Source organism: Montipora capricornis, chromosome 10, assembly GCF_036669925.1.
Source record: "Montipora capricornis isolate CH-2021 chromosome 10, ASM3666992v2, whole genome shotgun sequence".
NCBI classification, from domain to species: Eukaryota; Metazoa; Cnidaria; class Anthozoa; order Scleractinia; family Acroporidae; genus Montipora; species Montipora capricornis.
The window spans coordinates 6,220,953-6,234,647 of record NC_090892.1 but is presented as its reverse complement, the minus strand read 5'-3'; the positions used below and the strand labels follow the sequence as shown (position 1 = coordinate 6,234,647).

Genomic DNA, 13,695 nt, shown 5'->3' with positions numbered 1-13,695 from the left:
AACGCCAGACGATTTTACTCGTCAATGGGGAACCCCTCGGGGCTTAAAGGGTTAACTAACAGCGTGAAAAAAACTATGTCCCCGTTTAACCCTTTCAGCTCCGATAGTGCCAAATGGCACTTATAGATTTTACTCTGTCTAACGCCAGACGATTTTACTCGTCAATGGGGAACCCCTCGAGGCTTAAAGGGTTAAATAATTTTGACATACGCCGATATGTTAAACTTGGTTACATTGCGTTACTTGTCCATTTTAGTGCGCACTTTCCCATCGTCTACAAAATTCTGTCGCTTACAAAACTCGTCCTTGTCAAGATACAGTTTGCAATCATATATCATGGAAATCGGTTAACTGTATTATTCACTCTGATACCAATTTTACGATTGTCTAATGTAGGAAACCCTGTTAAATAATTTTGTAAAAGGGAGCTATATTTTACGCGTGCGTTGCAAATTGACTTCAATCCGATCTTACGGTTTTAAAAATTTTTATCGTGCGGTCAATTGAAATTTTCCTGTCATGTGTGGTACTGTTTGAAAGCGTTAGCTGTCTAATTTATGAATATCATAGAATTAAGTCACCATAGTTTAAGTCCGCTAAGAAAATCGAGAACGCGTTGACCAAGTCAGGAATATGTTACTTGGTGCCAGTAGTCCGCGATATTTCATTGTGTACAAAATTCTGTCACCTATAAAACTCGTTACTTTCAAGATACAAGATGCAAAGATATATCAGTCAAATCGCTTAACTGTGTTGTTTACAGTGACACCAATTTCAACACTGTCCAATGTACGAAACCGAGTTTAATAAATTTGAAAGATGCCGGTATATTTAAACATGCGTGCTTTGCAAATTGACTTCCATGCGATACCACTTGTTCATACATTTTTATCGCACTGTCTGTTCAAGTTTTCCTTTAATGTCTGATATCTGTCTAATTTATGAATATCTAAGAATTAAGTCGTCATATTTTAATCCCGTGAAGAAAATCAAGAACGCGTTAACCAAGTCAGCCATATATTACTTGTTGACTGTAGTCTGCGAATTGCCAATGTTTATAAAATTCTGTCGCTTATAAAACTCGATCCTTTCAAGATACAGGTTTCAAACATCTATAACTGAAATCGCTTAATTGTCTAGTTTGTAATGATACCACATTCAAGGTTGTGCCATATACGAAACCGTGTTAAATCTCTTTTTAAGGAGACAGCTATATTTAACATACGTGCTTTCCAAATTCACTTGAATCCGATAATACGGGTTCAAAAATTTTTATCGGACGCTTGATTCAAGTTTTCCTTTCATGTTTGGTACTGTTGTAGAGCTCTATCTGCCTACTCTATCACCGTACCAGAAATAAGTCAACATATTTTAATCCCGCAAAGGAAACCGAGAATGCGTTTATTAAAGTCAGAGAGATCGTACTTATCGACTATAGTCTTTCATTTGCCATTCCTTACAAAATCCTGTCGGTTACATAACTCGTACCTTCCAAGATACAGGTTTCAAAACATAAGTCATTGTAATCGGTTAACTCTGTAGTCAACAAGTCACGTTCGTCCACAAAATGTATTCGCTCGATTCGCTCTGACGAAGGGCTAACGCTCGAAACGTACGGTGGCCAATTTACAATATCAACTCCGTTGATAAAACCAAATTTTTGTATACTACTTCCCCACCGACGCAGCACCACAGTTTCTTTAGAAACTAACCCTTCATTCTCTCACAAAATGTATGATATACGCGTTTGTCTCTCAACATCCTCCGCCATTTTTGTTTGATGGTAAATCGCGAACGACGCGAATCATTGCGTGGGAATTCGCTCAGCTGTCAACATTGGTAAAAATGAGGACATATGATTGGCTATCAGTTAACCCTCGTGGGAATACCGGATCTCGCAAGAGGTCTAAAAATAACTTAATATCTTGTCCTATCGTAATCCCTCTTAAGTTATTTTTAGATCTCCTGCGAGATCCAGTATTCCCACGAGGGTTAACTGATAGCCAATCACATGTCCCCATTTTTACCAATGTTGACAGCTGAGCGAATTCCCACGCAATGATTCGCGTCGTTCGCGATTTACCATTAAACAAAAATGGCGGAGGATGTTGAGACAAACGCGTATACATGTATACATTTTGTGGACGAACGTGACTTGTTGACTACAGAGTTAAGCGATTACAATGACTTATGTTTTGAAACCTGTATCTTGGAAGGAACGAGTTATGTAACTGACAGGATTTTGTACAGAATGGCAAATGGAAGCATAGGCAGCCCAAGCTCGCGTCACTACAGATTAACCGCGTTATAAGACTTTGTATGGGAAATCAAATACCGTCGATTATAAAGCCTAAAAAATGCTCAATTTAACTTTCATTCAATAAAGTGAATAAAAATGACTCACCTCTGGTGTATTCTTGTGCCTTTTGGAGCTTATTACACAGTTTCGGGAATTCTGTGTTTTCAGTGTTTTAAATGTTCTAAGACGAAGTACATTGGTGATAAAGTAGACAGATAGAGCTCTACAACTGTACCAAACATGAAAGGAAAACTTGAATCAAGCGTCCGATAAAAATTTTTGAACCCGTGTTCGGATTCAAGTGAATTTGCAAAGCACGTATGTTAAATATAGCTGTCTCCTTAAAAAAAGATTTAACACGGTTTCGTATATGGCTCAACCTTGAATGTGGTATCATTGAAAACTAGACAATTAAGCGACTTCAGTTATAGATGTTTGAAACCTGTATCTTGAAAGGATCGAGTTTTATAAGCGACAAAAGTTTGTAAACATTGGCAATTCGCAGACTACAGTCATGACAAGTCGCTGTTAACGCGTTCTTGATTTTCTTCGCGGGATTGAAATCTGACGACTTAATTCTTAGAGATTCATAAATTAGACAGATATCAGACATGAAATGAAAACTTGAACAGACAGTGCGATCAAAATGTATGAACAAGTGGTGTCGCATGGAAGTCAATTTGCAAAGCACGCATGTTAAGTATACCTGCATCTTTCAAAATTATTAAACACGGTTTCGCACATTGGACAGTGTTGAAATTGGTGTCACTGTAAACAACACAGTTAAGCGATTTGACTGATATATCTTTGCATCTTGTATCTTGAAAGTAACGAGTTTTAAAGGCGACAGAATTTTGTACAAAATGAAATATCGCGGACTACAGTCACCAAGTAACATATTCCTGACTTGGTCAACGCGTTCTTGATTTCTTAGCGGACTTAAACTATGGTGACTTAATTCTATGATATTCATAAATTAGACAGCTAACGCTTTCAAACAGTACCACACATGACAGGAAAATTCCAATTGACCGCACGATAAAAACCGTAAGATCGGATTAAAGTCAATTTGCAACGGACGCGTAAAATATAGCTCCCTCTTACAAATTATTTAATACGGTTTCCTACATTAGACAATCATAAAATTGGTATCAGAGTGAATTATACAGTTAACCGATTTCCATGATATATGATTGCAAACTGTATCTTGACAGGGACGAGTTTTGTAAGCGACAGAATTTGCTGCACCTTCCCTCCTCCACGAAACTTCCACGTAACGCGCGCGGTAACGTTATCCACGGGAAAATTGATATCATCTGAAAATAACCTAAGAGGGATTACGATGGGAATAGGGCCAGTATAAGGGAATACTTCTCTTACCTTTATAATCTCTTGTTTCTAATTAATGACTCTCTTGCTAATGGTCGGATTCACCCCTTCATCTTAACAACCCGGCCAAAACTCGTTTATTTTAAGGAGCGAAATGATGTCATGCTTGTCCGCATCGTTTTTCTAACATTTAGTTTGTGGTCCTTGCAGCAACCAAGCATGTTGCTATTTTTAACCGTTAACGGATGTTTTAACTGAAAAATAGACTTGAGTGGCACTGAACGCGCTTCTGATAAGATGTCGCTCTGAGAAATAACTTGTTTTTAGCGGAAAAGGCGAACAAAGGTGGTGATATCTGCCTTATCTAAAGTTTTAATGAACTTGTACCGGCGTGCTTCAAGATTGCGTCAAAACAGGGAGGAATATTCAACACACCCTGCAGAGTTTTCGTTGCAAAATGGGAAACGCTCGTATTTTGTTTACTCCAAGCTACTGCCACTCCGTTGCTTTATCCTTGTCTTACTTCGATATTGAGGAAAGCTTCAATGGCAGCGAATTGGTTTCAAAAGAACGGAAAATGCAGATGGCCAAGCAAACCAGCATTCGCAATGTCCTCAATCAAGAAGCATCTTTATTAAAAAAATAACCGAGTTTTAACAACAAATGTTTGATTTTGAATCGAAGGAAGCAATTATCTTGTAAATGATGGCCTTAATACTGTCATCTCCACGTTAATTAATTGATTTCTTTTCTTTTCCTTTTTTCTGAAAGAATTATTACCACTGAGCTTAGACCCAAACGCCACTTTCCTGATTTTGGGATGATTTCGGGCTGGGTTTCTTGGGGAAAAATTAAAAGATTTATAACCCAATTATGTTCTGTTACAACTTACTTTTAGCCTCAAAATATGATTTATCACACACAATCCATTTTTACGAATCTAGAGCAATACAATTTAAGACTTTTGTTCAAAGGAACTTTTTTCCAATTCAACCGAAACGAAACTTTTGGAGTGCAAAAGTCAAAAAATTCCTAACATGAAGGACTCTAATTGATTTTCATTAGCTCTTAAGTGTTATTATCCAAACGAACGTTTTTGCGAGGGGGCGGATACTCATAGGACATTTCCAAATAATTAATATACTGTAAAACGTTTCGAAGAGAAAATTCGGAGGCGTTTGGAGATACCGTTCGCTCGTAAATCGCATCAGTTTTTCAGACATGTGTCAGAAAGAAAAGCTTAAAGAATAGATAAGAAAATTCTGAAAGCTTGCGTCATAAGAAAATGATTGAGTCACAGAACAAACAAAATTGAATCATCTCTAAAAATCAAATTCAAATGTCAAATCACTGCTTCTTTTTCCGGCTTAAAATCTTCCCCCAGGGCTGTGCTACCAATCAATTACCGGTGGTATAATTCATAATCTTATCAAAGTGATTGAAAAGGTTAGTGGCTTCTACCGTAATTATGTTTGGCATCTTTCACCTGCAGATCTACTTCGTTCTTTCCTGAAGACAAAATGAGGTCGGACGGAAATCACAGGCGGTTATTGTTCCACCGTTACTATTCTGTTTTGGATAAACGCGTCTCGCAGTTTGATTTTCTACAGCAGTAGTAAACAATTGGCTCGGCGTGGACTTCATCATCACGCAATAAGTGATATGATCGCTGGGGGCAATAAATCTGAGGATTATTTAAAGCTGAACAGAGGTCAATGGACTAGAAGTACGAAATTGTGTAGTGAACTGTGAGCTCATTTGAACACACTCTTCCCTTCTTTCTATCAAGGATAGGTAAGACACATCAGGTTTTCATTTACTGTCTTCTTTTCAAGTCCCTCTCGTGGGAATTGCAATACCGCGTTTTAAGTGAAATAGCTAAGTTTTCCAAAAGAAATTTGTTGCGGTTTATGGTTCAAAAGTCAAAGAACACTTAATCGAACTGAATGTACAATTAAATTTAAACGTTTTGTACAGTTAAGGAAAACAAATATCACAGGTTTTGTCACCGTAAACCAAGTCACCAATCAAAGGAATGAACATTTTTAAGAAAGCTGGATTCTGAATCTGGGTCGATTGGAATTCGAATGAATTAATGCGAGCCAGAGCTTCCAGAAGACACTCTCTTCTTCAGGTGCTATCACAATTTTCAAAGACAAACATTCACATCCTGATGTATGATAAGTGACACACTCGACGTTGGATTGACCACAAACAACTCTTATTTCGTGCTGGATCCCGCTGTAGCTTTTCGCGCCATCTTGAATGAACGTAGTAAAAAAGTTCTGTCCATTTAACCTGTCGCCAATTTAGGTTATTCTTCGTGAATCGAAAACAACTTGAAATTCTGTCTTTTCCGTTTTCAGGAGTATTTTTCCATAATGCGTTGCCTTATAGCACTTTTCGTCGTAGGAATATTCGCAACTTTAGTCTACGCTGGTAAGTCGGAAAACTAGTCACTGATCGGGAGTCCGTATTGGGAAAAATACGCGAATACGCGGCCGAATGCCATACTCAAGAACGAGGACACATTGTTTTTCCCAATACGGATCGACCAAGGCTGTTGAAAAATATCTTTTATTATTATTATTATTTTTGTATTTTTTTTTTTCTTTGCACCTTCTCAAAACACAACAGGAAAACAGAAATTGTTAGTTCAATTTCCCGTTGAATTCTGGCTTTCTATCTCACTCTTAAGTAAACAAAGTACGCAAAGTCACAAAGCATAAAGTGCGAATACTTTTCGAAGTATTTAAAACAATTGTGTTAAACAATGGAAAGAAGTGGTCGCTAAGCACGGGGTGGAGGGGGGGGGGGAGCCCGTGCACTCCACTTTTTCCCCCAAAGGAGTAAAACACACAAGTATAAGATGCAACATCATTCCCAGGTCTTTTCACCGCCGAGAGGAGTATAGGTGGTGAAAAGCCCTGGGAACGAGGTTGGTATAAAATGGTGAAAATAGAATTTCGTCTTCCAGAAGTTTGAAACAACACTTGAAGATATCAATAATTCCGGATGGAATCATTCCTGATAAACTTCAATTACAGTACCATTTCTCCAGTTCATATTTTTACTTCTTTTATTCGGTGATACAAACTACAGAAAGAAACAGCTAAAAAAGTACAGCAAACGAGAATGTGACAAAAATATACGTGTCAAATTGTCTTAACATCCACCCGCTCTTCAACACTGGATTCGTCTTTGGAATATCGTCTTTACTGTGCAATGTCCTGTCAAAAAACCCGAAAATCTAAGCAGAAGTCGCTCTTATCCTATATAGGTAAGGCCCCAAGGTAATAGAAAGTAGAAAAGTCTTGCGCTGCAGAAATGCCAGAGAGGAGTTCAGAGAGCGGCCATTTTTGGTTCCCAGTTACTTGGAGTTGGAGATAGACGAAATCAGCCAAAAAATCATTTCCTTGAAATTAAGAGCCCAAAAAGCTGGGAAATGCACTTTCTGGTGTTTCGTTTTCCAGTATTTTCAAAATACAAGTTGTTTAAAACCTTTGTGCCTCCTCAGTTTTTCCGGGCCTGCTTTATCCTGAAACCAATCAGATTGCATAATCTCATCATCATCATCATCATCATAATACTAATACTACTACTAATAATAATAATAAGAAGAAGAAGAAGAAGAAGAAGAAGGAGAAGAAACCTATGTTTTCACGCGATAATGTTTATAGATCTGAATAGCTTGTTGGGCCGTGCAATTTTAGGAATTCCGCTCGCTCGAGCTCCTAGAAATTCTAGTTCATGGGCTCCTCGGTCCGACTTGTACGACAATATGATACTATGGTAATATAGAACAGTTTTCAGGTGTAATTGCGATGTAATGAAAAAACCCCGAGGACTTGAAAGTTTCCCTCAGGTGGTTTCTTTACTACTTTGTAGGACCTCAACGAGATCAGTGGATCAGACCGGGAAAGAAAGGTCAGTGAGAAGTAATACCACATCCAAAAAACTATTAGAAATGTCGAACGAATAATATACTTTTGTGTGCGTTATGGTCCATCGAATTTCAGTTGAATACAGTTTGCGTAGGTTAAAATTTCGATGTACTTGCATGGATTCAAAGGAAGTGAAAATAACTTGATATGCTTACAGTAGAGTCGTCTTCTGCATGATGTGCATAGATGGAAAAGGCCTCAAACTTTGCGCTACTGGTGTGTAACAGATTTCGTGCCGGTAATTACGGCTACGAGCTCGTACACAGCGGACAGCGTTTGTGTTTGGATTTCCTGCGAGACGTTGCCGAATGATATGGGGGCCAGGTTCGAACGTGGATCCCGCATGTAGGATTTTGATCCGAACTCAATTCCACGACGCTACCGAGAAGAGCTAGCCGGTCACCTCTGGCCTGTCTGGTCTTTTATCGCAAACGGTCTTTAAAGCCACATGCCTTAAATAACATCATCTTGGAACCCTTGTCAGTTATACTGTGTGGGACGTCCAAGATCACACACTATTCGATGAGAGGAGGGCAAGGAGTTCAGATGTATGACAACCGCATACTGCAGACTGCTTACAAATAGCACGATGAACAGTTTTTAAGTCTAAGCATCCATTTCAAATAGCGCTGATAAACAGTATTTAAGCATAAGCACCCATTTTAAAACGGTTAGTTTTCAATAACTGCATGCATCACGGTGATTTAGGATTCATTCTTCTCCACATAAATGTGACCGGCCAAAATTGCTTATAGTGTATGAGGCCACGTAAGCAAAAATGCCACAAGCTAAAGCGAACTTTGCCGGGTGCTGGGACCTGTAGATATAGATGTAGGACTGAGCATCACTGATACAGGATATGTACGGCGATGACTACTATCAGAACTAATAGCTCTGATTTCAATATAACTGATTTTCGTTGTTACACGGTAGTTGACAGCCATGGTTAAGTCTTGATCAATTTGTCGTTACAGATGATACCAATGTTTCACCGAATCACAGGGAACTAGAAGGTAACCAAAATCATTAAGAATCACCTGGTGGTTGAATATGATTACGCTTATATTTCAATGTGAATCTTAAGCAGATGTTTTCTATAATAAACCTTTTCATTTTTGTCTCGGCGTGATATTGTGGTGGAAGAGGGAAATTGGAGTAATTTTGTAAGGATTCCAGGCTGCTCTTTTCATTGGTCCCAAAGAATCTGTAGCTTCGTTTGTTATCAGGGCTACTGTAGCCAATCACAGACCGCGTCTGGAAAGCTGCACGGTCTCTCGGAAATTGAAGAAAGAGTTGACTTGAAAACGAGAGGTGATAAGGAAGGGCGGCGACAGTAAGCCACCGATTAATTGTGTTTGTTAATACACTTTTTGCCCCTTGCAGATAGTTCAGATGAAGAGCTAGGCTACTGGTATGTACAATATATAAGTAAAGTTTATTCTGGTTTAGCTTACCTATTTAAAAATTATTCACCGAAGGTGAGGTGAATATTGGTGAATAAAAACCGAGACGAAGTCGAGGTTTTTATTCATCGATATTAACCGAGCCTGAGGTGAATAATTGTTTTAGTATAATTACAAAGGAGATTATTTGAAAAATATGTATTTTCTTTGAAACAATTAATTTCTACGCCTGTCACCTCGACAAAACGGCTTGAGGCCATTTTGAAAAAAACCGCTCAGGTGATTATCGCATATTATTATATGGCAAAGCCAGTCTTGGGCAAATCCCAGCGCTCTAATTGGTTCTTTCCCGGTCGGCATTTTGCAGTACGGACCATTTCCGTGCAAACGGTCCAAGCCGTGTATTTTTGTTTTGGAGTAAAGCCGGCAAATTCATAATTTGCAACCAAAACAGCGAAAAAAAAACTGTGAATATTGTCATTCTTCACAGTGAAACTACCAGAAGAAGCTAAAAAGATCGAAAGATAAAAAGACTGAAATGCTAAAAAGATAAAAAGCTAAAAGATAAAAAGCTAAAAAGATTGATTGCAACGGAAGTGCATTTACTATCTGAAATAGAGTGCCATATAATGAACAACTTACTAACCGAGCTTGCTCGGGGCCAACTGCGGAATATTGGCCCGAGGTCGCCCGTATTTCCGTTTTGAAATAGCCAGATTTGAGGTTTTATGAAGGATATCCATTTTAGCACTTGAAGATAAACTTTCACGTTCACTCCTAAATTAAGCGCCGTTCCGACCAGTGTCATTCTTGAGGAACCATCACATCCTTGTCACGTTAAAAAGGTTGAAACAGTCATGAAGCGATTACAATAAATTGACACACCGGGCCTCTCTGCTCCTCGTGATTCAGTTTTATACAGAACGTAAAATTATTTTATGTTAAGCAGGACTTCGCCGCACGAGGTCTTCTTAGTCGTCTTTCCATAGAAGAAGAAAAAAAATTAACTTGTTCCCAATTTGAAATTTCACAGGGTTCCACTGGATGCTGTCTCCACAGGTCAGTGTTTTCTGTATTTTTCATTAGTTCAAAACTTGAGCAAAATCTCATCAACTGGTTTTGTCAATTTTGCTCTAAATATGAAATGAGTACTTTGTAGCTCTTTGTAGCATTTAGCATAAAAATCGTGGAGTTTTGACATTCAACTGAAAGAACGACTGGGAAGCTAGATTGCGAAAGAGAATCTTATTCTGAAATATATGAATTGATCAATTGGGTGTTTTTTTGGCGTGCCTGTTGGAGTGACACAAACACGTTATTATGAGAAAGTCTGTTTGTAATGTACTGTCTTCTTTGGATATAACAATTGACAAGTCCTCTCTTTTGCTTTGTTTATTATTGCTTTGTTTTTGTAGCAATCATAGAGAACCCTGGAAGCCGCGACACTCGTCCACATTTTCCAAGGCCAGGAAGAAAAAGGTTAAAATTTCGTATACCAAAATATTTTAAAATATTTCTGGGTGAAGCCATGTAGAATATCAACTGAATATCTACAGGCTTTGGCAATATTTTTCACATGATCTGGCGATTATGGCCGAGAGGTCATGAACGAAAGTATTAATATTAACTTTTTCTCGAAGACCAACTCTATAATGTATATATATTTTTGTTTTTTCAGATCCTACACAAAGCAGTCCAGTGATACAGAATTTTCTGACTTTCAAGGTACTGCGTGCGTTGTATTTAAATTTCATTTGATTTTATGACTTTTTCGAATCAATACGATCTTTGCTAATCATTTTGTCAGAAAAAATCAGCGATAAAAATGTTTGTCCCTTTATTCAAAGGGAAAAAATATTTTTTGATTTTATAATTATATTGAATTTGATGTCTTTGATTGCATCTCATGCAACCTAATGATTGCAAACTGACCTTCATATTAGAGAGATTTATGTGCTGTTAAAGAGCCTATTTCCTCCTATTTCCCAGCTGATTTAATCACTGACTAACTAGCCCATTGACGGATCGTTCAGCTGGCTGACTCAGCAACTTTGCATTCTTCACTTTCTCAAACTCCATAATACACCTCTATTTTTCAGGGTTCTCTACGCTATTGTAACTAAATTAAGTAACCTCGTCAAGAGGAAATAAATTGAATTGAATTGCTAAAACTGTGTTTATAACTGCGAGGATCATAGCTTCACTTGATTTCATGTCTGCAGTTCTATATCTGAATCATTATATATCTCATTTCGTTCGTTGATTCATTCATCAAGGGAACATTAGAACCCACAAATGACCAGTTCCCAATGTCAGTGGCTTCATAGCTCAGTTGGTTGGTGCGTCGCATCGGTATCGCGAGGTCACTGGTTCAAACCCAGTTGAAGTCCTGAAATTTTCAGGCTTCTCAACGCAACTGCTAAAATTGCGTTGATAACTGCGAGTCATAGCTTCACTTGACAACTCTAGTTACCCCCCAAAATTTTGCATAATCATTAATTGCAATTTCGAAAACAATGACTTTGCAAATTTTTTTGTGCGGGGTGGGGGGGGGGAAGGGGGGGGGATGAAAGAGGTGTATTATGGGATTTGAGTAAGTAGAAAATGGTTAAACCATTTTCAGATTTTAGTAATGCCCAGCAATGCAACTAATTAGATAATACACGCCGATTTCAATGATAGTCACGAAGTAACCCTTTGCTTTTCCGCCCAACTTGAACATCCTTTTTGCTTAGGTATACAGGTAATTAAAGGGAGAGTATCACGGTAGTGCGCATGTTCTAGCAGCCGTAACAAATGTCATCATTTATGAGCCAATCGGAAGCGACGTTATAATTCGTGCAGGAATTTTTATTTTTTATTTTTTTACACGTACGTGTACAAATTTCTCAAAAATTAAACAATCGCTAAGGGCCGAGTGGAATTTTTGACGCGTCCGTTTAAATTTCTCGCACGAATTGTAACGTCGCTTCCGATTGGCTCGTAAACTTTGACATTCGCTACGGTTAGAACATGCGCAATACCATGATACTCTCCCTTTGACGTCACAAAGTGTCACCTACATTCTGCTCCTCAAAGGTAAGGTAAACAGCTGCATTTACCTTAACCTAAATGAACGCTAGCCTTTTATCCTAACCTAATTGTTGGAAATCGGTAGCAAATGCGGCTTAGATTTAACCGGGCATTTCGTGTTGGATATCAAAATTGGCCTTCTTATTTACCGTAAACCCTCTATTAAGCCTCCCTCCCCCCTCTCAAATAAGCCCCCCTCTCTAACAAGCCTCCTTTTTAGATGAAGAATGTTATCAAACCCCCTCCCTCCCACTTCCACCTTAGACCAAAACCAAAGTAATTACTTTGGCCAATCAAAAAGGACGGAGACAATCCAGTGAACCAATCAAAACTCAAAGTAATTACACGTAGCCGACACAAAGCGCGGGAAAATGTGCACGCGCGAGCCACGATTAGTTTTGGTTTCACTTCTGATTGGTTGAAAAAATGGCGGGAGAACTTTGAACCAATCAATGAGTGAAGTAATGCAAAACCAAAGTAATTCGCTAATTACTTTCGACACTCAATTCGGAAAACTGCTCTATTCTTCAAAACCAAATCAATAAATGATCGACTGTAAATTAATCACGACAGTAAGACTTCATGTGGACTGATCCGGCATGGTGAATAAAAATGGCAAGTGAATAAAATGTTCCAAACAATTTGTACAACACGTAAATATCACTCAGATCTCCATATTAGACAGTCACTGCCTTGGTTCAAAACAGGAAGAATTAAATAAGGCCCCCCCCCTCCCAAATAAGCTCAACCCTCTCTATTAAGCCCCCCCCCCCCCCCTAAAATGTGTTTGAAATAATTAAGTCCCCCGGGAAGCTTAATAATAGAGGATGTACGGTACATGCAATTCTAGACGTAAGTGAATTAGTAGCTTCCCGGATTGAAGACCAACCGACCGGTTCAGACCGCTGCTTTTTGCTGACTCATAACTGGTAGATTGGCGGACTCTCTGACGGGACTGACCGTCAAAATGACTGAACCGTCATTTGCTCAATAACTTAAGACCCTTAAATTGAAATCAATTACGTTAATTAACGGTCTATTTTCGCTGTATATTCGTTTGTTTCAGCTCCCTTTATCAGGCCAGGAAGGAGAAGGTGAGATTTAAAACGTTAACAAATCATATCCTTTTGAATTGTAATTCCAGTCATTCGTGAAAACTGAATGCATTCGTGTTGTCTCTTTCGCAGATCGCTTGAGAATTAGGAGCACCATTCAGAAACGACTGAAATCAAGGTAGGCTTCAAAACACTACAGCGCGGACAAAGTTCAGACATGATATCAAAGAAATCCATCACTTAATTAAGTCCTTACCATAAATGGCGTCAATTTAAGATACGTATTTGAAACATCTTCTTTTTTTTCCGCTCTTCCTTCATTCTTGCGTCTTTCACCGCCTTTTTCGTGCCAAAACTGAGAACTTGTTTTCTCACTATTTTCTTTTAATTTGAACTCTAGGCTGACCACAGACGAACCTGGAAAAATGAGCAAACTACATAAATGACATAGCACGCTATTGAAGATTAAAAAGGATGTTTTAGAAACAGAGGAAGTGGAAATATTGCTTCATTTATGTAGAGAAATTAAACGCCAAGAGAACGGTTGTTAGGCATATCTTAAGACGTGTGTAAATAAAGTCAAGCTTTATGCT

General features: G+C 38.5%; 1 protein-coding gene across 1 annotated transcript in view; it reads left to right on the top strand.

Annotated features, from left to right (window-relative positions):
• Window positions 1-5,283: 5,283 nt before the first annotated feature.
• The window catches only part of LOC138018875 (uncharacterized), an 8,492-nt gene continuing 80 nt past the window's right edge, over window positions 5,284-13,695 (top strand). The window contains exons 1-11 of the mRNA XM_068865554.1: window positions 5,284-5,422; window positions 5,995-6,067; window positions 7,517-7,555; window positions 8,547-8,585; window positions 8,956-8,983; window positions 10,009-10,034; window positions 10,391-10,454; window positions 10,654-10,700; window positions 13,114-13,141; window positions 13,235-13,280; window positions 13,503-13,695. The exon at window positions 13,503-13,695 is cut by the window's right edge and continues 80 nt beyond it. Coding sequence (XP_068721655.1) covers window positions 6,010-6,067; window positions 7,517-7,555; window positions 8,547-8,585; window positions 8,956-8,983; window positions 10,009-10,034; window positions 10,391-10,454; window positions 10,654-10,700; window positions 13,114-13,141; window positions 13,235-13,250 — 345 coding nt within the window. The 5' untranslated portion in view covers window positions 5,284-5,422; window positions 5,995-6,009 and the 3' untranslated portion in view covers window positions 13,251-13,280; window positions 13,503-13,695. The remainder of the gene's footprint in view (window positions 5,423-5,994; window positions 6,068-7,516; window positions 7,556-8,546; window positions 8,586-8,955; window positions 8,984-10,008; window positions 10,035-10,390; window positions 10,455-10,653; window positions 10,701-13,113; window positions 13,142-13,234; window positions 13,281-13,502) is intronic.